Source organism: Mustelus asterias, chromosome 1, assembly GCF_964213995.1.
Source record: "Mustelus asterias chromosome 1, sMusAst1.hap1.1, whole genome shotgun sequence".
Classification (NCBI taxonomy): domain Eukaryota; kingdom Metazoa; phylum Chordata; class Chondrichthyes; order Carcharhiniformes; family Triakidae; genus Mustelus; species Mustelus asterias.
Window position 1 is genome coordinate 95,577,540 of NC_135801.1, and position 27,622 is coordinate 95,605,161.

At 42.4% G+C, this 27,622-nt stretch overlaps 1 protein-coding gene across 3 annotated transcripts in view; it reads right to left on the minus strand.

The window, feature by feature from the left end:
• Positions 1 to 2,510: 2,510 nt before the first annotated feature.
• Positions 2,511 to 27,622, minus strand: part of ccdc149a (coiled-coil domain containing 149a) — a 124,419-nt gene continuing 99,307 nt past the window's right edge. The window contains exons 11-13 of one of the 3 annotated variants that reach the window (XM_078215502.1): positions 26,004 to 26,036; positions 20,253 to 20,354; positions 3,587 to 4,738 (exon numbers count right to left, since the gene is read on the minus strand). In XM_078215502.1, the coding sequence (XP_078071628.1) occupies positions 4,179 to 4,738; positions 20,253 to 20,354; positions 26,004 to 26,036 (695 nt within the window). In that variant the 3' untranslated portion in view covers positions 3,587 to 4,178. Of the gene's footprint in view, positions 4,739 to 20,252; positions 20,358 to 26,003; positions 26,037 to 27,622 lie in introns of all 3 variants that reach the window. The other 2 variants (XM_078215496.1, XM_078215509.1) reach the window with 2 other exon arrangements.

Sequence of the window (27,622 nt, forward strand, 5' to 3'; positions counted from 1 at the left end):
TAAAATAAATTGATTAATTTTTCATAAAAGATGAAAGTCATAAAGAAAAATAAAACATAAATAAAAGCAAAATACTGCAGATGTTGGAAATCTGAAATAAAGCTTCAAACACAAGGTTAACATGGCTGAAAGACAACCAACATTGACAGTAGAGCTTAAGTCATGACTCACTGCCAGTTTTCTGAATAAGAGTATTTACTGACTTTCAATACTAATAGACAAGTCACAGCAAATACATTCAGAGCAAATGTACATTAGGGAAAACCACATTTAATACATTTTTTATTGTAAAACTTTCAACTTAAAATAAATGCAAGTTAAACTGGAAATATGTAACCATTCCTGAGATTAGAGTCCACAAAGGCCGCAATTCTCTGACCTTGCCTGCAGCTGGGATTCTCCTGTCCTGCTGCAGCGAATAGAGATTTGGCTGAGGGCCAAATTCTCCGTTCTCACTGGCAGCAAGGCGTGCGAGAGGAGAGAATTCCAGCCAAAGTTCCAAGTTCACAATTTAAATTCCGGGTTTTGAACACTTCCATATACAGTACATGAGGATATAGTAATGGTTTATAGAAAATAAGGTATCCATTGGAATGCACTCATCCTGGTATATATGTCAGCACAAATATTATTTATTTTCTGTTACTTTGAAGATTTTCAACGTGTTTGATATTCTGTAGATGTGCAGATTTTGCTGTTAATACAAATATTGCATTCTGTCCAAACATAATGGAGTTCAGTCCATCATATGGAACATCTTTTTCATTGGGGAATTGTGAAACTGGGTGGGAGAGGAAGAATGAAACAAAACAAGCAGAGAAAATGCAAAACAATGCATTTTCCTGGCAAATTTGCAACCGCGGCAAATTCCAAAGCACTTCATTGCTAATGAAATACTTTTAAAAAGATATCCTTACTGTTGTAAGTAGGCAAATGCAGCAGCCAATTTGTACGCAAGATGCCACAAATGGCAATGAGATAAATGACCAGGCAAAGTGTTTTTTTAATGATGTTGGCTGACTGATAAATGTTGGCCAGTGATGAAAATGAGAGAAACAGCTCGGGAATGAACAAATCTGGCTCTACCCAATAGCTCAACGTGTAAATAACTGGCATTAGTTAACACTGGCATAAATCCAATTAAAATTAATGAGATAGCGCCAATTGAGATATGTAGGCATGAAGAATGATCACTTAGCAGGGATTAGAGGTCTTTAAATGACCTTGGAACCATATTTCATAATAAATCACCACCTCGAGCAGAAGAAAAATTGGGAATGGAGGGGGAAATAAATAAAATTAAAAGACAGATGAACATCAGTGAAAACCAAACTGGGGAAACAAAATAATGTTACCAAGAAGAAAGTCAATTGCTAAATCAGTAATGTGACCGACCCAGTGAAAGGGGGAATAGGACAGATACAATAGTGTTGGGAGATAGTGCTGCAATGGCACAGAAGATTCATGTGCGTATGCCATAAGTCTGCAGATTAAACACGTTGCAAATATTTATTTAAGGCTTCTACAAAGTCTGCCCTCATCTGCATTTTCACACATTTCTTTTTCAAATTTCAGTAATAGCAATGCTTTCAAAATGCATTTCCTCTAACCCAAAATGTGTCTGCTGGTGAAGGAAACATGTTTGGAACAGTGCATTCCTCAAATTCAAAGAAACATAATTAATACAGTACAAAAGAATGATTCAACTCCATCCAGGCGCTACTATAATTACCACCAATTCGTAGCCAGACAATAATTTTACAAAAACAATCAGAACACACAGATAAATTAGGAGAAAAAAACCCAAAAATGTTTTAGGCTTTGGGCCTAAAGATTCTTTACTTCTAATCTGGTTCCCACACATTGACAGTGTATGTTTGACTTAACTACCAAGTCCTAAAAGAATAAAATGAAATGTAAATAAACAATATAAAACTAATAAATATGACAGAAAGGTCAAGAGCATTGCAAACGCCTGTAAATAAACTCTGAAGTGGGCTGGATCATTTCTCCTCAAAGACAATGACACAAGTGATATCGGAAAGAACACTTCCTATCAAGAGTATCTGTTTCTACTGACTTATTAACTTTCTTAAAAATAATGTATTTCAAAAGCTCTACTAAAATAGCAAGAACTTGAGGCAGCTGCCAATATATGGCAGGCTGTTTTGGGAAAATATGTGGAATTAAACATACTCAAGAACTCCAAGGTGTCAATAATCTCTCTTTAACACGTATTTTTCTGCATGGAGATGATCCTCATTTAAAAAATAAGCCAGCTCAATCCTCGCAAGTTCATTAAAAAAGAATCCTTTCTGACAGGGATCCGATGATGGCACGCAGCCTACAACAAAACTTCAATCAAGTGCCAAGCAAAATAATAGCCCAGTTATTTCCCTGTGCAATGGCTATTGGTAACCCAGAAAACATTAAATATTGTGAACAATCTAATTTCCATCACCAACAAAATTATAAGTCACACATAAAATGACATGAGGGCATGATTATTTACATAGGCAATTTATTTCCCCTCAGATTCAATCAAAAGGTATTGTTATTTTCCTCCATTCTGCGGTCTTCTCTGATGCTGCTTTTGATTTAAGTATAAGGTGTGAAATGGAAAAGGTTGTTGCCAAAGTAAAGAACAAATACCTATGATTACAGAATCATCAGCATGGAAAACAATCTTTGGAATGCTAATGCTGTGCCCCTGCCTGACTATCGTTGTCCTTAAAATAGTGCAAATTCATCACAATTCTCTCCATTACCCTTGTAATTATCACCATTATAAACATACACAAATTGTGAACTTGATCATTCTTAGAAAGTTGCTAGATCAGAATTCCACAGAAAATCAAGTTAGAAGAGTTACAGAAAATGTGATAGTTCTGTGAGTGGACTCTCCAGTAAAGGACCACGACCTCTCACTCCCCACCCCCATAAATAATTAGTAAATTTCATTAGTATATTCTTGCTTCTAGCATAAAACACACAAGCTATAAAATTCAGCACACAGTTTCTATGTGGTTCTTGTCACTGGCAAATCAATGCTAATTAATAAAAATAATTACTAAAACAAATGCATTATTCATATTACCACAATGAACATATCCTCCAGGTGTAACAAGTCTTGAGTTGTTAATGAAACATGGAAAAAATGCAATATTGACAATGTCATTTCCTTTTCCTCCCAACTTCTTTACTTCTTCAAATGGGAAAATCAAAGTTTTGTATAAATCTTATGCTAGCAACTTATGAATGAACCAATTTAATGCTCATGTTGGGAATTGGGGCTGTTGCCTGCCAATATGCAATAGGTGACACATCACTGTTAGTAAATATAAAACCCGTGGAAAGAGTTCCTTTCTCTATTCCAAGAATAATTCTTGTCTTACTTAATGAAGTCACTGTGACAGCAGCCATGTGTCTTGCTCCTTTACCACATTTCATTTTGATCTGGAGGGATTTCACTTGCAACACAGCAATTTATAAGAAGAAAGTTGCAAGTTCTAAAATGAATTTTAAAAGATGCAAATTGCTGGAAATCAGAAATAAAAAATGAGAAAAGTACACACCAGTTCGGTCAGGGTGTATTAAAAGGGTAAACCACCACAATTTTTCTCATTTAATTTTCAAGCTACAACTCCTCCTATTTCCAGCAACTGTTGTGAAACAAGGTCAGGGTTCCTGCTGAAGAATATTACCCAGATAAATCTCTTGTTTTTGGCAGAAACATTTTTAAATCCAATAGTGTGAAAATCATATTCCACTGATGACTTTCTACTGGTTCCTCAAGTCATTCCACCCTAAATAAGGAAGCAAAAGTATTATAAATTGATTTTCTGTTAATATTGTGTGCTTGGAAAAAAGATAGGAGTAGCTTTTGATGAAAACCCTACCCTTATTATATTTTTCAATAGGTAGCGATCAATGCAATTATTTATTTTACTTTACCATTTCGGATGTGGGAATAGGCTGACTTTGATTGAATTCGGTTCACCAAACAAAACACATAAACATTCACATCACATCCAACAAGTGCTGATGATCTGTTTTCATAATAATTACAGTTCCTCCTTGGTCTCAAATCAAGTTTAAGAGCTTTATCATAATTTTTAATTAAGGACAATAATCTTTAAACTATCGGAGCAAACTAAAATATAAAGCTAACAATCAAATTATGCTATATTTTCTCCATGATTTTCATCAGTACTTTCTGTGGAACCCTCAAATATTGACAGATCTGTGGTCAACAAGCTGTGCAACTGAGAATCAGAATGTGTTTTGGAAGTCATGTTTGATGACGTGCAATTTATGTTGCTTCCCAGAGCATCAGATAATTCATTATTTTGTATCCAGTGGTCACGCTCAGAATCAGATGGGTTTGCTGCATTTGTTCTGGCTGGTGGGGATTCAGAAACAGGTGAAATATCATCATCATTCTGAGATGTCACGATGCATTGCCCTTTCAAAGCGCCTGTTTCATTACAACCATCGCTTAACTCAGCAGTAACTAACTTCTCAGTCATTTTTGCTATTTCATTTCCTGGATTGGATTGGGACACTGATGGATAAATATCCATTGTCTGGGAGTCTGTTTGTAAAGGTAAAAATACTGGACTTCCGCAACTATCCTTTCGTTCCACCTGCATTTCTTCAGATTCTGTGGATTTTTTCTCCTTGCCAGAGAATTCTGGTGCTGAAGACTGAGGTGGAGTTCCTTGACCTTTAAATTGATCTGTGAATCAATGAATTTTTTTTTAAACAATCAATATACGGCATGTTTTATGAAAAGTTTAAACTGTGCACACAAGGGAAAGAAGGATTACGTCAACATCAAACATCTGCAATGGAGGGTAAAACATATATTTTATAATATGTAAAAACTATTGACAAATAGAATAAGGATCACATATTGACAGTTACATTAATGTTTCATGGACCAACTATAAATATCTTATGCACAAAAAGAACTGAAGTCACCACTCTCTGCACTCATAAGTGTTTTCAATGGAAGAAATAAAAGTGGAGTTGGTACAGCTCTTTGAATCGCTGACAAGTACATATATAGATATAAATAGATTTCCCAACTTGAAACAGTAATCACAAACGGGAGAGGTACAAATTTAACATAACTCAAACAAAAGAAGATACTCAAGATCTTTTTCTTGTTAAAAGTAATAGATGTGTTGCAGACTCGCAACAAAAAATGTTATTGCTCTGTCAATCTTTTTTTTAAGTTGCTGAATTGTAAATTACAAGAATAATGGCAATTATATATCACTTGTCAACATTCCTTATCTACATCTCTCATATCTGCTAACACCCATCTGGTCTGATTTCCCCATTAAAATGGCAGTACGTGACACTGCACTGGACACCAGTTGACCCTGTGGTGCAAAGATCTAAAATTTCTATCACAGTTCCAATGTCATGTTGTTTTTCTCAAGGCAGGTTTATTTTCAACTATTTAGTGAATGCTTTCTGCTTTTAATTGTACACGGGTAGATAGTTTTCTGATCGATAAGGGAATTAGGGGATATGGGGAGCAGGCGGGTAAGTGGAACTGATTCGCTTCAGATCAGCCATGATCTTGTTGAATGGCGGGGCAGGCTCGAAGGGCCAGATGGCCTACTCCTGCTCCTATTTCTTATGTTCTTATATCTTCCTAGTACATAACTGTCACCAACCTCTTCTACAGCCTGAATGGCCCTCCTGCTGGAACTTGCTGTGCCTCACTCATGTCCCTTCCCACTTTTAACCAGGGCCCCACTCCTCCTTTCCAACACCCAGGATTAGCGCAATTCTGACATGTGACCCCAGTGTGTCTGTCACCACTCCTTCCTCAAATTATATTCTGGTCCCCTGCTACATTCACATCTGCTTCCCCACTCTTCTCCCATGTTGTGTCTCCTTGGTCATCTGGCCTAAATTTTTAGGATGACGGGGTCCAGGCCACTGCCATCTGGAGAGGTGGCATGAAACACATGCACACTGCCATTTCATGGTCTGATGATTGGCAGAAAGTGGAACTTCGCTTCTCATTTGGGCAGAAGTCCCGTCTTGGAAAGCTGTTGGCTAATCAGATTGGCTGAAAGCTCTCTACCCACTCCAGGCAAGCGCTCTAGTGTGTGGAAGAGGCACTGCAGCAACACGCCAAGAACTAAGTACAGGAGCCAAAGATGAGGTAAGTGGCAGGGGAATCGAGTAGGGAACGATAGGGATGTCATGATGGAGGGTATTTGGGGTCCTGGTGGATAGGCTGGTGAGGGGAGGAGGATGTCCAGAGGTCTTCAGGCCTTGACGGAAGGGGACTGCCTGTCAGAAAATGGCTCTTTATGGAGGTATCCCTCAACCCACACCGCCACCAAACTCACCATCCCAAACTCTCCGCGCCCCCCCCCCCCCCCCCCCCCCCTCCACTTTCCTATCCAAAAGTAGGTTTGGTTGCTTTTCTGTCCGTGTCTCTCCCCCCCCCCTCCCCCGACCTCAAGTTGTTATTCATCTGCCAGCTTAAAAATTGAGGAATTAAGTGGCCACTTAAGGGCAAGGAATTAAAATCACAGACGTTTCCTCTGTCTACTAATGGTTGAGTGGGGGATATGCCGGGCCATGAGGTTGCAGATTGTGCTGGAGTACAATTCCGCTGCTGTTGATGGCCCACAGCGCCTCATGGATGCCCAGTCTTGGGTTGTTAGATGTGTTTGAAGTCTGTCCTATTTAGCATAGTGATAGTACCACACAACATGATGGAGGATATTCTCAATGTGAAGGCAGGACTTCGTTTCCACATGGACTGTGCGGTGGTAACTCTAACTGATACTGTCATGGACAGATGCATCTGCAACTGGCAGATTCGTAAGGATGAGGTTAAGTATGTTTTTCCCTCTTGTTGGTTCCTTCACCACCTGCTGCACACCCAGTCTAGCAGTTATATCCTTTAGGACTTGACCAGCTCGATCAGTAGTGCTGCTGCAGAGCCACTGATGAATATTGAACTCCCCCACCCAGAGTGCACTTTGCACCCTTGCCACCCTTAGTGCTTTCTCCAAGTGTTGTTCAACATGGAGGAGCACCAATTCATCAGCCGAAGGAGGACGGTACGTGGTAACCAGTAAGAGGTTACCTTGTCCGTGTTTAACCTGAAGCCATGAGACTTCATGGGGTCCAGAGTCAATGTTAATGACTCCCTGGGCAACTCCCTCCTGACTGTATACCACTGTGCCATCACCTCTGCTGGCACTGTGCCGCCAGCTCTGTTGGGTCTATCCTGCCAGTGGGACAGGACATATCCAGGGATGGTAATGGTGGTGTCTGGGGCGATATCTGTAAGATATGATTCCGTGACAATGACTATGTCAGGCAGTTGCTTGACTAGTCTGTGAGACAGCTCTCCCAAATTTTGTCACTAGCCTCCAGATGTTAGTAAGGAGGACTTTGCTGGGTCCTCCAGCTGTTGTCTTTTCCAGTACCTAGGTCAATGCCAGAGAGGCTGTCTGGTTTCATTTCTTTGTTGAGACTTTGTAGCGATTGATACAACTGAGTGGCTGAATTGCCATTGACACACGTCACAAATTAATTTAAGAAATCTTTGCCCACCCAATCTGCCTCTGCTCCTCTTTCGGCCCTTCTCCATCTTCCTGCTACCTATTCTCCTCTCCCTCTATCATCCTCTTACCTCCCCTTCCAGTGTAACTGTTTCTTCTTAACCCTAGTCAAATTACCAGCGGCCCCACCCCACATGCCTGTCTATATTTACTGATGCCTCAGCTTCATCTAAATTATTCATATACAAAGCCACAGGAGATGGAGTAGTGTGTAATTAAATACTCCTTGAAGCATGCTTAAACTCTGCTGCAGCATGGATATCCTTGATTGCCTCCAGAAGTCAGGGAGAAATTTCAGACAGCTTTGACGTTTTGAGATTTTCCGATAGTTGGCTATTTCCCTCAGGTGGGTTAAAACCTAGGGGATGTGGGGTTGAGGTCAAAATTCAATGGAGTGGCTTCTATCAAGCTTAATAAAAATTTCAAACCTACCAAGAATGTATTTGGAATAAACAGCCTCTTTTGTATTCATAATTAAATAAGCTAAACTATGAGTTTTCTCTTTTAGTAAGGGACAAATTAGATTCAGTAGAAAAAAAATCTTTGTTTTGTTACTTTAAAAGTCATACTAAATACAGTTGTTATTATTTGTTCTGGATGTCTATAACAGATCGTAACTTGGATCCCTCTCCAACCCAGCTCTCACTTGGTGCTCATGGCAGTTTCCCAGCTTCAAGATGGGGTCACAGTGGGAAAAGGTTTGGGAAGCGCTGGTATCCTGTGTTGTTAGCAGTGGGCAGAAGCAGATTGGTTACCATTTTTAGCCCCACTAGGCTCCCATAGCATTGAAACCCGTGGTGCCACAGAATCGAAATTTGCAGCCTAGGTTCTTAGACTGAGGGTATTTCAGAATCACTCCCAGAGCCACAAACTGGACAAATTAAGAAAAAGCAGATTAGTCATGTCAGTAATATAAACAAAATACTGTGGATGCTGGAATCTGAAACATAAGAACTAGGAGCAGGAGTAGGCCAGCTGGCCCCTCAAGCCTGTTCCGCCATTCAATAAGATCATGACTGATCTTTTTGTGGACTCAGCTCCACTTAACTGCCCACTCATCATAACCCTTAATTCCTTTACTGGTCAAAAATTTCTCTATCCTTGCCTTAAAAACATTCAGTGAGGTAGCCTCAACTGCTTCACTGGGCAGGGAATTCCACAGATTCACAACCCTTTGTGTGAAGAAGTTCCTCCTCAACTCAGTCCTACATCTGCTTCCCCTTATTTTGAGGCTATGTCCCCTAGTTCTAGTTTCACCTGCCAGTGGAAACAATTTCCCTGCTTCTATCTTATCTATTCCCTTCATAATTTTATATGTTTCTATAAGATCTCCCTGCATTCTTCTGAATTCCAATGAGTATAGCCCCAGTCTACTCAGTCTCTCCTCATAAGCCAATCCTCTCAACTCCGGAATCAACCTAGTGAATCTCCTCTGCACCCCCTCCAGTGCCAGTATATCATTTCTCAAGTAAATAAAACTGTACACAGTACTCCAGGTGTGGCCTCACCAGCACCTTATACAGCTGCAACATAATCTCACTGTTTTTAAACTCCATCCCTCTAGCAATGAAGGACAAAATTCCATTTGCCTTCTTAATTACTGCTCCACCTGCAAACCAACTCCTTGAGATTCCTGCACAAGGACACCCAGGTTCCTCTGCACAGCAGCATGCTGCAATTTTTTACCATTTAAATAATAGTCCATTTTGCTGTTATTCCTACCAAAATGGATGACCTCACATTTGCCAACATTGTACTCCATCTGCCAGACCCTCACCCACTCACTTAGATTATCTATATCCCTTTGCAGACTTTCAGCGTCCTCTGAACACTTTGCTCTTCCACCCATCTTAGTGTCATCTGCGAATTTTGACACACTACACTTGGTCCCCAACTCCAAATCATCTATGTAAATCGTAAACAATTGCAGTCCCACCACTGATCCCTGAGGCACACCACTAGTCACTGATTGCCAACCAGAAAAACACCCATTTACCCCCACTCTTTGCTTTCTGTTAGTTAACCAATCCTCTATCCATGCTAATACATTACCCGTAACACTGTGCACTTTATCTTATGTAACAGTCTTTGGTGCGGCACCTTGTCAAATGCCTTCTGGAAATCCAGATACACCACATCCACAGGTTCCCCATTGTCCACTGCACATGTAATGTTCTCAAAGAATTCCATCAAGTTAATCAAACATGACCTGCCCTTCATGAACCCATGCTGCGTCTTACCAATGGGACAATTTATATCCAGATGTCTCGCTGTTTCTACCTTGATGATAGATTCAAGCATTTTCCCTACTACAGAAGTTAAGCTAACCGGCCTATAGTTAGCTGCCTTTTGTCTACCTCCTTTTTTAAACAGTGCCATCACATTTGCTGTTTTCCAATCTGCAGGAACCACCCCAGAGTCCAGCGAATTTTGGTAAATTACCACTAGTGCATTTGCTATTTCTCCCGCCACCTCTTTTAGTACCCTGGGATGCATTCCATCAGGGCCAGGAGACTTGTCTACCTTTAGCACAATTAACTTGCCCAACACTACCTCTTTCGTGATAATGATAGTTTCTAGGTTTTCACCTGCCATAGCCTTCCTGTCATCAATTTTTGGCATGTTATTTGTGTCTTCCACTGTGAAGACTGACACAAAATACCTGCTCAATGCCTCAGCCATTTTCTCATTTCCAGTTATTACATCCCCCTTCTCGTCCTCTAAAGGACCAATGTTTGGGCCCCACACCTCAGGAAGGACATACTGGCACTGGAGCGGGTCCAGCGGAGATTCACACGGATGATCCCAGGAATGGTAGGCCTGACATACGATGAACGTCTGAGGATCGTGGGATTATATTCATTGGAGTTTAGGAGGTTGAGGGGAGATCTGATAGAAACTTACAAGATAATGAACGGCTTAGATAGGATGGACGTAGGGAAGTTGTTTCCATTAACAGGGGAGACTAGGACGCGGGGGCACAGCCTTAGAATAAAAGGGAGTCACTTTAGAACAGAGATGAGGAGAAATTTCTTCAGCCAGAGAGTGGTGGGTCTGTGGAATTCATTGCCACAGAGGGCTGTGGAGGCCGAGACGTTGAGCGTCTTCAAGACAGAAATTGATAAATTCTTGATTTCTCGAGGAATTAAGGGCTATGGGGAGAGAGCGGGTAAATGGAGTTGAAATCAACCATGATTGAATGGTGGAGTGGACTCGATGGGCCGAATGGCCTTACTTCCGCTCCTATGTCTTATGGTCTTATGGTCTTACTTTTGCCACTCTTTCTCGTTTTATATATTTGTAGAAACTTTTGCTATCTGTTTTTATATTCTGAGCTGGTTTACTCTCATAATCCATCTTATCTTTCTTTATAGCTTTTTTCGTGGCTTTCTGCTGCACTTTAACGATTTCCCAATCCTCGAGGTTCCCACTAATCTTTGCCATTTTGTATTCATTTTCTTTCAATTTGATTCCCTCCTTTATTTCCTTAGATATACAAGAACAGAGGATGCTGGGAAAACTCAGGCAGCATCTGTAATGTGAGAAAACAGAGTTAACGTTTTGAGTCCTTTTGATTCTTCACCAGAACTGAAGAGAGAAAAAAAGCATTCAATTTTAAAGTGTAGCAGTGAGAGATTGCAGCAAAATATAGCAACCTTAAGAATGAAATATAGGTGGTCTGGTGTGAGGGGGGGTGCATTGAGGCAATACGTGTATGGGATATTAAAAAAAAAGGGGTTTAAGATGGAGGAGAAAGGTCACAATCTAAAGCTGCAAACTCAACCTCGAGTCCCGGGGGTGACAACGTGCCCTACTGGAAGATGAGATGCTGCTCCTCCAGCTTCGCCAGCCTTCATTGGAGCATTGCAACAGGCCAAGGATGGGACCCGGGTTCGATTCCCGGCTTAGATCGCTGTCTGTGCGGAGTTTGCACGTTCTCCCAGTGTCTGCGTGGGTTTCCTCCGGGTGCTCCGGTTTCCTCCCACAGTCCGAAAAACGTGCTGGTTAGGTGCATTGGCCATGCTAACTAAATTCACCCTCAGTGTACCTGAACAGGCGCCGGAGTGTGGTGACTAGGGGATTTTCACTAACTTCATTACAGTGTTAATGTCAGCTTTTTTTTGACACTAATAAACTTTTAAAAATGTGGAAGTGAGAGCAAGATGCTGAGTTAAAATGTCAGTTCTTGGCTGGAAAATGGAGGGTTTCAGATTCCTGGAGTTAGTAGTCCACTGCTGCAATCTATATGGAAACAGTAAGGGTCGCCCAGCTCTCCTGCATCTCATCGGTAGATAGAGCAGATAACCTTTCCAATATTTAATAACTAATTTTATGAGAAAAAGGATGCACAAGAACAAGTTAAAGACTGATAAAATAGCATGAGTATTCATTTTTTCTAATAACTCAATCCATTTCTGAATCACTTCTAATTCCTGTCCTTTTTCAGAATTCTTAAACTTAGTAAGTGGACACAAAAGACAGCAGGATCATTTACTTTAATAATTGGCGGGAGGCTCTGAGCACAAAGGAAAAACTGGTCTTCATGGAGAACTAGAGGATGTTTGTCAGTGAAGTATGTTTTTTTCCAGGAGGGATGTGTTCATATAAATCAGTTCCGAATTGTTTTTGAAAGGAGTAATTGCGAGGCAATTGAGCTAATTGGGATCAAGACACAAAAAGCTAATTTTGTATGCAGTTCCTAAAGGACTGGAAACCAAAGTGCTACCGATGGCAATATTAAAAACTTGTTTAGTTCTAATTACAAGGAACAAGGCAATTTAATTAGACAAAATCACATGAGGTAACAAAAAAATTCTTTAAAACGTTTCGATGTAAATTCTAGAATTACAGGCATCAGCAATTATGGCAATGGCTGGTTGTAAAGGCCAGCCCTAAAGTTCAGTTGAAAAGGTATAGGCTGACGATTCGGATTGGTAGAACATGTTACAAAGTCATAAATCAAGCTCTATTTATGAACGAGGATGCAACTGTGATAAACAGAGGGTATTCGTCAACAAAGAGGAGCTGAAACAATTTGTATTAGTGGCCTGAATTGTTTGCCCATTGGGCACATACTAGGTGGGCCTGGAAGAGGGCACGAAACCTACTTCCAGCCGTGATCGGCCTTGGAACATTTTTCATGCTGCTTGGACAAGTAGCCAGCAGTCAGTGTGAAATGGGCACTGGGAAAGGGGAGGGTGTGGGTTGGAGCTTCTAATCTGTTCCCTCAAGGGGACAGTTGCTGTGGAGCTGCCTCAGGGAGCGGCAGACCAGTACAAAATATATCCTGATGGAAGAACACTGCAAAAAGTGTCTGTGCAGTACATTTAAACACAATCCTCAGTCCCCGGACACCTTTTTAAATTTTATTTCAGTCCTAACATTTAATTTGGCCTGGATTGAAGTTACAGCTAAAATGTAAAGGATGTCTGGCCAATTGGCCCCTTAATGGGTTAAATTGCCTGTATGATTGTCAGCAGAAGTGCGTCCGACCCTTGCCTTTACCCTCCGACTGAAATATCACACAAGTGCATGGTGACATCAGGACGTGGGCCCTGAGGTCTTCTCAAGCAATTTCTTGTGCTTCAAGGTTGGACACGCACTTGCCCAAGCAATGTGAAATTCTGGGCCTAGAGTTGATTAATATTGCCACGTGTCATAGACACCCAGGACAAACAACTATTTTTATATAGGAGCTTTAATGTACTAAACAGCCCAAAGCATTTTACAGGAACATTTTGAAGCAAAATCTGACACCCATCCACATAAGGTGACATTAGGGCAGATGGCCAAAAGCTTGGTCAATGAGGAAGTATTGGAAAAAACTCAGGAGATCCAGCGGCATCTGTGGAAATTGTGCAGCTGGAGGAGATTACAGAGTTGACATGGGGCGAGGCCAAAAAGAGACTGGAAAACAGATATAAGAGTCTTAAATTGAGGCATTGATTGAGCCAATGTCAGTCAGTGAACACAAGCATGATGGATAAATAACATTTGGCCCAAGTAAGGACATGGGCAAAGTGTTTTGAGTGACCTCAAGTTTACAACAAGTAGAATGTTAAAAATCGGTCAGGACTCTGTGGGAATAGTCAAGTTAAGAGTAGAGTAAAAAGGTTCAGAAAGATGGGGAGCATGTTTTACAGATGATAAAGGCTGTAATAGTGTAGTGATATTGTCATGCGGGTTCTCAATTAAATGTATTTAGGGTAGCAATGTAGCAAGGAGGGAAACAGAAATATTTTATATGGTCAACAATGACTTCTCATCTTCTCCTAAAGAAAATAATCTATTGGATTTGGGGTGGAATTCTCCCATTTTGAGAAGAAGTGTGGCGGTGGGTGGCTCCAGCTGAGATAGACAGATTTTTAATCAGTAAGGCAATCAAAAGTTATAAGGAATAAGGTGGGAAAGTGGAATTAAAGCTTATCATATTAGAAGTCATGATCTCTTTGAATGGTGGAGCAGACCCGATGGGCCAAATGGCTTCCTTCTACTACTGTGTCTTATAGTCTGTCATGCTGACCAGAATGGCAGGATCCTACGCCACATTCTGCATTTAGAATCTCATTAATTATGCACAGGTGAGTTCCCCTCCAACTCTCCTGGCGGGCCGGCAGCTGATTTGTCCACCTGCCCTCAACTGGCAGATTCGAAGCTCCCGGTGCCATATTAAACACCAGCCCAGCACACTTCTATCACTCTCCCCGGCCAACCTGTATTCACCAGACTGTGCAGGATGTCAGCAACACAGGAAAAGGTGAGCAAGAAGTCTGTTCCTCGATTCAACCATCTTCCCGCCCCCAAGCCCATCACCTGCAAGGTGCCCAAACCCCACTTGGACCTCTACCCACTACATCTGGGATCTTCATCCAACCCCTTCCAGTCAATGATGTGTATCCCTCTTGTTTGTGAGCTTTCCTGCAGGCTTGTCGTGTTCCAGCTTCCCTCCCCTCAGTCCGCCTCCTGCCTTCCATTGTTCGTCTTTTTCTTCCACCTCCTTGCCCCTGTACTTGACATTCTGAGTCCCCAACCTTCCCTCACGCTCCCTCCTCGCACAGCCCCCACTTCCACATTGTCCCCATTGTCATCGCCAATCCATCTCGGCCTCACATCGCACCCCACCCAGTGTCGAATTTCGGACCTTTTTTTGCAGTGGTTGTATGAGTCCCGCAGCACAGGCTGTCCGGATAGACACTGGCGTGTGGCACCAGAGGGAAGGAGAACCCTGCACTCCCCAACCCGAGGTGCAGTATTGTTCTGACTTGGTGAAACAAAGAGGGGTCATGGGTCCAGCAGCTGTCCATGGAGACCAGCTCGACATGGAGATGGAGGGGGCAGGAACCAATCTGTTCCAGCAGAGTGGTGCACAGTACATCAGGAACAGTGTAGCATTACAGCAGAAAACGTTGTTGCACTCACCTTGAAGTCTCTTGCCAAATGAGGGCCATCTTGTGCGTACCACTCTTTAGCAATCAGATTTGACGCTGACGTGATTTCCCGTTAGCATGATGCAAAATTTGAAGGTTTGACAGGACACTGGCGGACAGTTGTTTTGATGAACATGAATGCAACTGGCATTTCACCACCACCCAGCGGGAAGACCAACCCGCCCTTAATCTGTCATTGGGAGAATTGCTGGCAAGTTTCTGACATTTTGGCTCCTGCTAGATTTTCTGCTCCTGCCCATCGTGGGTTTGGTGGGAGGATTCCACCCTTAGGAGAGCGATTCTCCCATCCCGCTGGGCTAATTTTTTAGTGCAACGGGCCAGGAGAATCCCGCGGCCGGCGATTTGCGGGGTTCGCGTGTGCATTCGTGCCCCACTAGTGTCCCCCAGCGCCAGATTTCCAGTGGCATCTGCTCCACACTGGAAATCAGTGGGGAGGCACAAAGACCATTTCAATGGTCATTTGAATATAATTTAAATGAGATTAGTGGGCCCGGAACTGAAGTCTACGGGCCCGCTGGCATCTCCCAACCCCCCTGCCAGAGTGGTTTACTCCAGCGGCGTTTACTAATGGAGAACTAGCGGCCCAATCCCGCTCGAGTGAAGTAGGGGCTATTGGGGCCCCCCGGAGGGTTGGGCAGTGGGGAGGGTGGGGGTAGCCCCCTGGGCATTGGCACCTTGGTACTGCCCAAGGGGCAAAGTGCCAATGCTTAGGGGGCACCTTGGCATTTCCTATCGGGCATGGGTCAGTGCCAAGGGAGTAGAGCCAATGGGGGTTGTGGAGTCTGAAAGGCAATTGGTGAGGGTGGGGGCTACCGCTGCCACTCTGCATAGGGATTATGGGGGAGGAAGGGAGGCCAGGAAGGGGGGGGGGGGGGGGGGGGGTTGGCACTGCGGGAGAGGGTTACTGTCAGGGGAGGTGAAATTGGTGGGGTTGGGGGGGGTCAGGGAGCCGGCGTTGCAGGGGTCTTGGGGCTGGCCAGCGATCGAGCTCACTAGTGATCGGGAGGCTGGCAGTGCAGGGCCGCTGTGTCTGCATTGATCTCGGCACTGACAATCGGCACATGCGCAGTGGCCCGCTCAGAGCACTGATTTCAGCCTCTCCAGCGGGAATAGGCCCCACCCCTTGAAATGTAATGATATTCAAGCTGATGCACAGTGTGTGGGAGAATCTTCCCTGAACTCCCACTGAAAAAAACAGTGTGAATTACTCCATTAATCATGCAAATTCGACACTTAGAATATTTTGGGGAGAATTTTGCCCTTATTCTTCAGTAGTGATTCTGGGATGATGTCTTACTGATGGAGGGGGGAAGTGGGAGGGGGGAAACCATGCACGTGTTTAATTGCATCTGATTTTCAAATCAGAGGCCAAACTTGGGAAGGTAGAATGACTATGATATAGAAAGTGAGTGACAGGTTACTTCAATAAACATTTATGGGGCGTATACTCCTTAGATACAAAGACCTGTACAGAGTAAATGGAAGCCTAAATGGGAACATTTGTATGAAACTCAATGTGAAACACATTTGGCATAAAGTGAATAACTGTCAAGAAAAAATCAACAAAGACGGATAACTGAAACCGCCATTGGAGATACTAAAAAGGTACCAGAAAAGAGGGAGTGTGGGCAGGAATAGCAGCAATGATAAAGCTTTTTTCAGTTATGTTTGAAGCTAGAAAATGATTAAAGACCACACTGGTCCTCTGAGAGATTGAATCGTGGTACAGTCGGTAAGAGGATCAGGATTTGGCTAAAGTGCTGAATGGATAATTTGCAATGGTTTTCACGACTGAAGATAATGCTACGGTAACAATATTGTTGCTGAAATTGATTCAATAGAAGTAACTGCAGAATAGTCTAAACTAGGATTAAGGCACTTAAGGCCGAACATGCTGCAAAGTATGATACTATTTACCCCAGAGTGCTGAAGAATGGCACATGTATTCTGTCAGCACTGGTTCGTTTATTCAATCGTTCTGAGATTTGGGATGATTCCGGTGAACAGAGAGGGAGGCTCATGTGTTCCAAATACTTAAGAAATGGAAAGAATCATGGGGATAATCGGCCTGTCAGCTGGATGTCTGTTGAAGGCAGATGCTGGAACACATTATAAGCAATGTGATTCATGATCACCCAGAGGGCTCAATGGCTATTTGGTAATGATAAGCACAGCAACAGGAAAAAGGTCTGACTTCACTAACCTGATCGAATTCCCAGACAGGAACCAGAATAGAGAATGATGGCTTTGATATCTGGTTCCCAAAAAGCCTTCATTAAAGTATCATATGGAAGGCTCCCGGAAAAGGTTACATCATAAGGGGTTGTCGGCCCATTCTCCAGGGCAATGCCTCTACCAACTAGAGTCCACCTAGCAACCAAGCAACACTCTTCTCATGAATGGTTGTTCCATTTACATTTGGTTTTCATGCGAACTGTCCTAATGAGTGCAAGACAAAAATATTCAACTACTTATGCTTTTTTCAGCAATACTCAGGTCTGTACTATCAAACGAACATTTACATTACTCATACCACCCACCCCTGGTGCTGGAAACCATAAGTGATGGTAAATTGGGTGAAGTTTCCGTTTGCAAATTGTGGACTGTTATCTGACACTATTTGGTCCAGGATGCTATGGCTCATGAACCTCTCCTTCAACAGTCTCACCATCGCATCTGTGATTGTACAATTGCTTCTTCACCTCAATCCATTGAGAGAAGTAGTCCACCGCAATGTGGAAGAATCTGCCATTGAAGACAAATAAATCAATGCCCAACTGTTCCCATTGCCTGGTTGGGAACCATGTGGGGATAAGGGGTTCCCTCTGGTCCTGCTTGTATTGCACACATGCTTGGCAGTTCACTATAATGTCCTCAATTGCTCTTGAAATGCCTGCCCATCACACAACGGATTGGGCCCAGGGCCTGCATTTGAAAATGCCCAGGTGGCCCAGGAGTATTCTTTGGAGGATCTTCAGCTGAAGGGAGGTTGGAATGACCAGCCGCTCATTGAGTACCAGCAGATCAATGGCAGGAAAGTGCTTCTGCTGCTCAAACCAAGTCTTCATGGTACTACCGCTCGGTCACTGCTGTTGATAGTAATGGTGGATGCGGGTACACTCATCATCTTATGTCTGTTCCTAGCGGATTTGCTAGAGTTTTGGTGTGGTCGCCGGAAGGTGTCACCACACCAATTGTGAGTCTGATCCAAGCTCCCTGATCAGGTTAAAATCATGTTTCATTGGAAGGTCCATTGTGGTCCTGTAAAGTGTCTCCACAGTTGCTGGTTTTTTATTCCCCTGGGTGTATCCCGTCTTGTATGTGAACCTCATGAGCCATTCATGGATTCTTGGGAATGTCTCTGACAGTTCCTTCTCATCTAGCAGTGAGACCATTGACTTATGATGATTCGTTTCAATGTTGACCTTCAGACAAATAAAGGTCAACAGTCTCCATGGGACTGCAAGAGCTTCTTTTTCGATCATGGCATTTTATGTCTCTATGTTTGACGGTCCTCAGGATATGTAACACACTGGCTAGCAAGTTCTGTCCAGTTGTTCCAGTAATAAGCCTGCTCCGAGGCCTGTGGATGAACCATCCATGGCTATGGCACGAGGCAGGGATGAGTCATCGTAAGCCAGGAGGTCATCTGAGAGCAGCAGCATGGCTTTGACGCAACCAAACGCATGCTCTTGGCATGTGTCCCAGCATCAACCTGGTCTCTCTTCAGGGGTGGGTGGTATGAGTAATGTAAAGGTTCGTTTGATAGTACAGACCTGAGTATTACTGAAAAAAGCATAAGTTGTTGAAGATTTTTGTCTTGCACTCATTAGGACAGTTCGCATGAAAACCAAATGTAAATGGAACATCCATTCATGAGAATTGCTTGGTTGCTAGGTGGACTCTAGTTGGTAGAGGCATTGCCATGAAGAATGGGCCGACAACCCCTTATGATGTAACCTTTTCCGGGAGCCTTCCATATGATACTTTAATGATACTTCAGATGTTCTGTGACCTGTGCCAAATTGAGAAAATATGTTGTTATCTGATTCACCATATGTAGGAATCTCTGAAGGTGTGGATTCAAGGATGGTGTTGAGAAATCGCTGATAATTTTAGTTTCCCCTGGGTCTACCATTGTTGATGCTTTTGAACTGAAGATATGTCCTAAGTGGCCTTGAAGAATTTGCATTTCACATTGAATGTCAGCTCTGTAGTTTCTGTATTTTTCATGCTTTTGAGTCCATCCTTCACTGCCACCATGTTGCAAATTAGTGTATGTAGTTCGGTAAGTTTCATAAAGAAATTCTGAGTATAGTAAGTGTTTATTAGCTACTCAGAACTACATACATATATACAGCATGAGGTCAAAGCCATGGGCTGTCTCCATGCTTGCCTCTCCACACGTCTCTGTTCAGTACAAGGCTGCCCTCTAGATCATGTGTTCCTTGTCATCACAGTGTGGGCAGTACCATAACCAATCCCATGTTAACCCTTTCTATGTCAGACCTTTATCCTACACACAAGAAAAGTAATTGTTCAGAGCATCACCCAGGGATACTCTTATCCATCTCCTGCTATAATCCAAGATGGCATTATTGTAGGCATTGCCAAGTAGCTGCCAATGGTTCAAATTTTATATTAAAAAAAACAATCTTTACCCTTTCCAAAATCAGTGTAATGTTAATGCTGGAAGGAAATAAATTCTTGCCTGCTGTGTCACCACTGAATGGTCTGACCAGTTGAGGACCAATCAAATAGTGTTACCCTATAAATGATCTTTGGTAGTATTAGCAGATTAATTACATTGAATCTACAGAACAAAAATAGGCCATAGGAGCCTCCTCCCACTGTAATTACCTTTTTACAGCGGGTCCCATGTGCCTCCAATTCCTTCTCCCTCATAAAATGTACGAGGCCTCCCCTTAAATGCAACAAGAGTATGTTTTCACCACGCCACATGGCAAAGAATTCCACCTTCTCAGTAATCATGCATCTATGACTATGCAGTGAGTAATGTGTTCATGTGACACTCCCTTGTGTATTCTTTTACGCAAGGATTAACCTATTTAAATAAATGGCTTCGTGCTGGTATGTATAACAAAACAAGACAATGCTAGAGAAAAGCATTAATCACTCACCCACTAATATCATGAAGTAAATGGCAAGCTTTCTTTTCTCAACATTTTAAACTCACCATTCTGCAGCAGCTGTTGCTCAATGCCCAGAAACATAAGTGACTTTGGTCTTAGGTCCACAGGTATAGTAGAATCAGTTAATGTTAGAGTTTCCTTCCCTCCTGCTGTCACAAATGAAACAAAAAGCTGCAATAATGTTGCTCATAATGCAAGTGTTACAAATGATCATTTAAAACTATTTTCATCTTTTTCTATCCAAGGGTGCTGAAAATTATGTATCCATTAGAGCACAAACAAAAACAGAGATTTTAATTAAATGATGCACATGAGCCCAAATCAAATAGGATTCCTAATAAAGTCTATCCAGGGATATGTCAGAATATATTTTAATCCACATTTATTCAGATCAATTTGTAAACTGGCACCAATTTCACTGGCTAGATAATAGAACATAAACATTACAGCGCAGTACAGGCCCTTCGGCCCTCGATGTTGCGCTGACCAGTGAAACCAATCTAAAGCCCATCTAACCTACACTATGCCAATATCATCCATATGTTTATCCAATGACCATTTAAATGCCCTTAATGTTGGCGAGTCCACTACTGCTGCAGGCAAGGCATTCCACGCCCTTACTACTCTCTGAGTAAAGAACCTACCTCTGACATCTGTCCTATATCTATCACCCCTCAATTTAGCTATCCCCATCCGAGGAAAAAGGCTCCCACTATCCACCCTATCTAATCCTCTGATCATCTTGTATGCCTCTATTAAGTCACCTTTTAACCTTCTTCTCTCTAACGAAAGCAACGTCAAGTCCCTCAGCCTTTCCTCATAAGACCTTCCCACCATACCAGGCAACATCCTGGTAAATCTCCTCTGCACCCTTTCCAACAGATCCACATCCTTCCGATAATGCAGTGACCAGAACTGTACGCAAAACTCCAAGTGCGGCCGCACCAGAGTTTTGTACAGCTGCAACATGACTTCCTGGCTGCGAAACTCAATCCCTCTACCAATAAAAGCTAACACTCCGTACGCCTTCTTAACAACCCTATCAACCTGGGTGCCAACTTTCAGGGATCTAAGCACATGGACACCGAGATCTCTCTGCTCATCCACACTACCAAGTATCTTACCATTAGCCCAGTACTCTGTAATCCTGTTACTCCTTCCAAAGTGAATCACCTCACACTTTTCCGCATTGAACTCCATTTGCCACCTCTCAGCCCAGCACTGCAGCTTATCTATGTCCCTCTGTAACCTGCAACAACCTTCCGCACTGTCCACAACTCCACCGACTTTAGTGTCATCCACAAATTTACGAACCTATCCTTCGACGCCCTCATCCAGGTCATTTATAAAAATGACAAACAGCAGTGGCCCCAAAACAGATCCTTGCGGTACACCACTAGTAACTGAACTCCAGGATGAACATTTCCCATCAACCACCACCCTCTGTCTTCTTACAGCTAGCCAATTCCTGATCCAAACTGCTAAATCACCCTCAATCCCATGCCTCCGTATCTTCTGCAATAGCTTACCGTGGGGAACCTTATCAAACGCTTTACTGAAATCCATATACACCACATCAACTGCTTTACCCTCATCCACCTCTTTGGTCACCTTCTCAAAGAACTCAATAAGGTTTGTGAGGCACGACCTACCCTTCACAAAACCGTGTTGACTATCCCTAATCAAATTATTCCTTTCTCGATGATTTTAAATCCTATCTCTTATAATCCTTTCCAAAACTTTGCCCACAACAGAAGTAAGGCTCACTGGTCTATAATTACCAGGGTTGTCTCTACTTCCCTTCTTGAACAAGGGGACAACATTTGCTATCCTCCAGTCTTCTGGCATTATTCCTATAGACAATGACGATATAATGGAGCAACAAACCCAAATTTAGCATTAACAGCATAGAGAATGTATCTGAATACGCTTACAACACATGCTACACATTTTCAGGCCTGGATTCATATAGAATAACCTTAGATCCTATATATTCTTCATTAGCACCCAGTGGTTCCTAGCTGATGGCCCAGCAGTTCATAGTGGCACCTAAAATGTGTTCTTCTAATTAAAAGTTCAGTTAATTGAGGTATAATATTAATTACAAAGACATAGAAAGAATTTTACAAGTTTGTCATCCCTTCTGACTACATTATTTACATTTTCATTATTCAGTTTTTCCTCTTCTGCTTCGGCAGTTTTGTGCTCTGGCCAGCTGGAAGGATAACCAGACACAAGAGTAGCGGAGGGCGGCCTCAGGTTTTTTTCCTTTCTTGAGAAATCACTGGGCTCTCCTTGTCACTAAGTGTGTACAACTGAGGTCAGTAACTCTCGCTGTGGAGAAATTATGGCTGGAATTCACTGGCTATTCACACCCCACGACCACTGCCAGCAAGAATGGAGAATTTGGCGCTCAACTAAATTTCCATTCACTGAAGTGGGACCGGAGAATTCCAGCCGCGGAGAGGACGGAGAATTCTGGCCTATGGTTTTAGCACTGAGTACTTAATCTATTCAGTGCATCTAAATTTGGAGATCATTTTCTGGATTCATTCAAACTACTAAATATACATTTTTAAATCTATTACTGTGATTATACAATGCCACTGACCATCTGGCAGGTGAATTTCAACTTCAGTTCACTGTGCAAATATTATCTATGTCTGAAATGAGTGCAGCTTAGTTTTACTAGAATGATACCTGGACACCAAGGACTAAACTACGTGGAGAGTTTATGGAGTGATTTGATCCAAATTTTATAGATATTAAGGGGAATAATTCATTAGATTGGGCAAATCTATTTCAGCCAGTTGAGGATTCAATGGCCAGTGGAACAGTTTAAAAATTAGAGTCAGACCTTTCAGGACTGAAATCAGAGGTGGAAGTTAATGCCCACCCATTTGGCAAGTTTGGTGGCAGAGAGCATTTAATCAAGTGGGAGAATAGGGGGTGGGGATTCCTCCACTTTCCTGTTTCCACCCTGATTAAGTCCATGGTGGGAAGGCCCATAGATGGCCTTCTTCCACCATTGCCAATTGAGTCCACTAAATGAGCAATTAATCATTGGTCTTAACCATTAGTAGGCATGGGGGTTCACTATGCGAGAACCATGGCCAGAAAACTTGTGCAGAGTTGCTTGTGAGCTCCCGGTGTGGGGTAGGGATCCCTCATTCAAAAGAACTTAGTGTCTGATTGAGATACTCCACATTGGGAAGTGGGCATGCTCACTGAACCAGCCCCTGCACTTTCTGCTGAGCCTCTTGCCCCTGATCTCTTCTGATTCCTACTTCCAACACCCCTCGCACTATCACTCACTTGTGGCCTGCTGACAGACAATACAAGGCCTCAGGTGGGTGTTTGAACCAGCACCACCCAACTACCTCCCTGACGGCTCTGCCATTCAGTACAACAGGACTTCAGCCCAGGTCCTTGATCCCGGGGAGGTCTGACCATTTTCAGAGTGGCACTTAATACAGCTGGTCTTCCCTAAAGGAGGTGAAGTAGGATCCTCACCAGCTCTCCATATGGTGGGCTAGACCCCATCACCTCCATTAAATAGCACCTAAGGAAGCACTTCTTCACTCCAAGGGTGGCGGAAGTTTGGAATTCTCGTCAGCAAATGACAATTGATGCCAGATCAATTGTTAATTTTAAAATTGAGATTGTTAGCCAAAGGTATTAAAATATAGGGAGCAAAGTGGAGGTTATAAAGTCAGCCATGATCTCATGAATGGTGGAACAGTCTTGAGGGGCTGAATGGCCTATCCCTGGTTCTGGACCAAATTTCTGCTCCCATGTTGGAAACACAGATTCTGGAAAATTTCCAACTCCGCAAACCCAACTCGGAAGAAAGATGTTTGAATTTTCAGTCTGGGGAGCAGGGGAAGATGGTGTGGATTAGTGACAGTTGGGCCTGCCATCCCCAGATTCAGTGCTGAGGCAGCCGCAGGCGATGCTGAATGCAGACGTGAACCTTGGAGCTCTAGGACTTTGTCTCAGCCATACTGAAGACGGGAATGGGTTAATGAACCTTGTAACACTTAAACATTGAGACCCGAACTCTGTAATACTTAGAGACTTGTGAGAAGTACTGTAGAGTACATTGTTTTTGTGCATCCAAACCAGATAAGAGAAACAGCTGTTCCTGCTGTTCCCAGCTAATCGTGTTCAGGAATGTGGCTAACCCAGCTGGTATAAGCTAAGCTAGACTCCATTTTATGTTCAGTTATATTATGTACCTTTGTTTAACACGGTGGAGCTGACATGTATGCCTTCTGTGATCGTATAATCATAGATTCATATATATTTATTATATACTATTCATCCTCACCGCTATAAAGCGTTATATAGGCCCCTGTACGTCAGTTAACTTGTTTGTGCAAACGTATAATCTAAACAACCCACAGGAGTCCACATAGAGGCGACAAAACAGACAGCCTTGAGATGGCCACGATTAAGCGGACTACACGAAGGATGGAATCTCTGAGGCAGCAATAATTGTGGGAAGATGCGGATGTGACCAGGGGCAAAAATATTTGTATAAATATTTGATCTTAACTCATATTCGGTGAGAAGTCTGGAGATCGCGTTAGGGATCAGACTTCTCCCACAATTGTGAAAATAAACTACTGTACTTGGACTCACGACTAGTCTCAGAGGTATTATTTACCTACAACACATATAAAAAACAATAAAACCAGAAACAGCCTTTACCCCTCGCACACTCTCCATGCCAAGTCCATGCCTACTCATGCCACTTCATGCCCCCCATTGAGCTTCATGGCCCCTCATGGCCCCTCCATGAAAACATATGCCTCTCAACCCACCACCCTTTTCCCTTACACTCTCCATGCCAACTCACCCAGTATCTACCATGGACAAACCTCTGGAGCCAGGTGAGATGAAATAAAATTCAAAGTGTCTATTGATTATTTCACTGTTCAAAAAAACTCTCCTTCTAAAAAGCCATTCAATACATTTAACGTCTTCAAGTACATAATCCATTATTAAAACAAACCTCTCCTTCAAGGACTTAATCTCTTATGAAAACAAACACTTGTACTCATAACAAGTACAAAGCCTTTATAATCACTTGGGGTTGTCAGTCAAACTGTGAATTTATAAGGCCCTTACAGTGATAATGATAGGGTTGTGGAATCTGTCTTGCAGCACTAATCCTTTAATGATAACCCTAAAGCTTATGTAAACATACAGCTAGTGAAACTGTAAGCACTAATTTTTCTATTGCTGTTTGCTTTTATTCCAAAACATCTTGATATTCAGTTCCACTGAGTTTATCCATTTTTTATGCACATTAATGTCTACTTTTAACAATCCCAAAGGGTACATGACCTCTCCCAAAGGACACCTACATCTCCATATAACTCTGACACCTTTAGACCTTTTGCTCAAAGATCTAAAGCCCACATGTAACCCACAAACAAAAATTGCATCTGTTTGAAGGCAGCTGCACTTTTATATGTGTGGGTGCCTCTGTGAATCACAAATATGTAAAGTACAACCTGTCCCCATTCTTGCCCTGGTGAAAATGGAAATGGTGAGTGTCAGATTCAGTGGGACTTTTGGAATCAGGGCACTGGTGTCATTCACGCTAAGGCACAGACCCCTTCCCTCAATACAAAAATTCGAGCCATTATGTTCACTTACTACAAACGCTGAAAAGAAGAATCTAATGTGAGGTTAAGTTTAGCAGGTTGCATATGTCAATAAAAGCATTGGATAATTAAAGTTTATGCATGCAGTTTCTTAATTAGTACAATATAAGCAAAACCTACTCCCTAATCCCACTGAGATATTGTAGCTCAGACCTGTGGGCAGCAAAGAAAGAGAAGAAAAAGCCATTACTGTGAGACAAAAAAAGAGAAAAGGAAAATCACTCAATACATTGGATAATCGATTTAACAAGAGTTTCCACCAATGTTCAACTGACTTCACTAGCAGTATATTAACAGATTATTCACAGGACACTAACAGCACAGATTAACAAGTGTACAAATAACTTAATTCAAGTACTCAACAGTGCATAGTATATGGTGTCAATGCTAATGATGTCAGACCTTACAATTAACACAATGTTTCTGATATTTATCCCAATCCCCAATGACAGCCAGGAAAGGTCACGGGGAGGGGGGAGGCGGGGGCAGGGGGCATACCTTCTGGCTTTTTAATAGATATGGATATCGGGGCAGCTGAAGATGCTGCTGTGGGGAGGTGGGAATCGCGCTCCCACAGTGCTCTGGGAGCCTGATTAAAAATTCACTGTTGCTGCACAGAGTTTGCAGGGGTTAGGAAATACAGCATTAAAAAGGAGGTGGGAGTTCTTGACTCAACAAGGTAAATGCTTTTCCAGAACTCCGTGTGGACCAGGAGTTCTCTCTTTTGGACCCCAGGATCCTTCTATCTCCCCATGCCCACCTGGGCTTCCCTATCACCACTGCTACAATTGCTGACCTTAACTCACCCCTCCCCCATTCCTAGCCTCAATGGCCATAATCTCCCCTCTGCCTTAATTAGCAAAATCCCACATTTCATCCCCTCACACCCTCTACCCTGAATTGCCGGCATCTATCTCCAAGTGTCTCTGGCTATGGCCACAACAGATTTTCCCTCCTGGCTGCTGACCAGTTTGTCAATTTAGTCAGCTGCGGGGCAGGAAATGGAACATTAAAAAATCATCATGCAGTGCTACCTTTAAGGCTGGTAGGACCTCCCTGTCTCTGGCCTTGTTAAATACTTCAACTGTGTTCAGCTTCCCTGCACCCTTCCCACCTCCCTGTAAATATTAGGACCAATGTTTCTGAATATTCCAAATGTATTATCTGTAAAATACATCTCGCAAAGGGAGGTTAGATGGTTTGTCATGGTCAATGAGTAAATAACCTTGTTATATATAGATTTTAATTTTCATCAAGGACTTAGCATATTTGTAAATATGCAAGTATGTAATGATATGTCTGTTTGGTCAATTAATTTGAGTTCTACAAATTAAATTCATGATCAATTTAAATTTTATCTGCCATTACTATCAAATAGCCAAAGCACACTTATGAGTTAAGAACTATTGCAATTTTCAAAATGTGTGGTTGAATAATACAAACTACTTCAAAAGCTGATTTAAGCTGATGCAAACAACACTGCAGTGATTTTGCATAACATGCAAATAGGGCATAAAAGATTACAGTAAAATGTTCACCATCCAAATTTAAGTTATCCCTTTGGGCAACTGCTGTGGATGAAAGCAGCAAACAGAGAGCAGAAGTAGCAAGTCATCCACAGCAGCTCTGCTATTAAATGGCTCCAATGGTAATGGCTTTGATGATTCCAGAAAAAGTGCAATGCCCAGGATTGTAACTGACAGACAACAGTTTGCAATCATAGCGTCAACAATGAAATC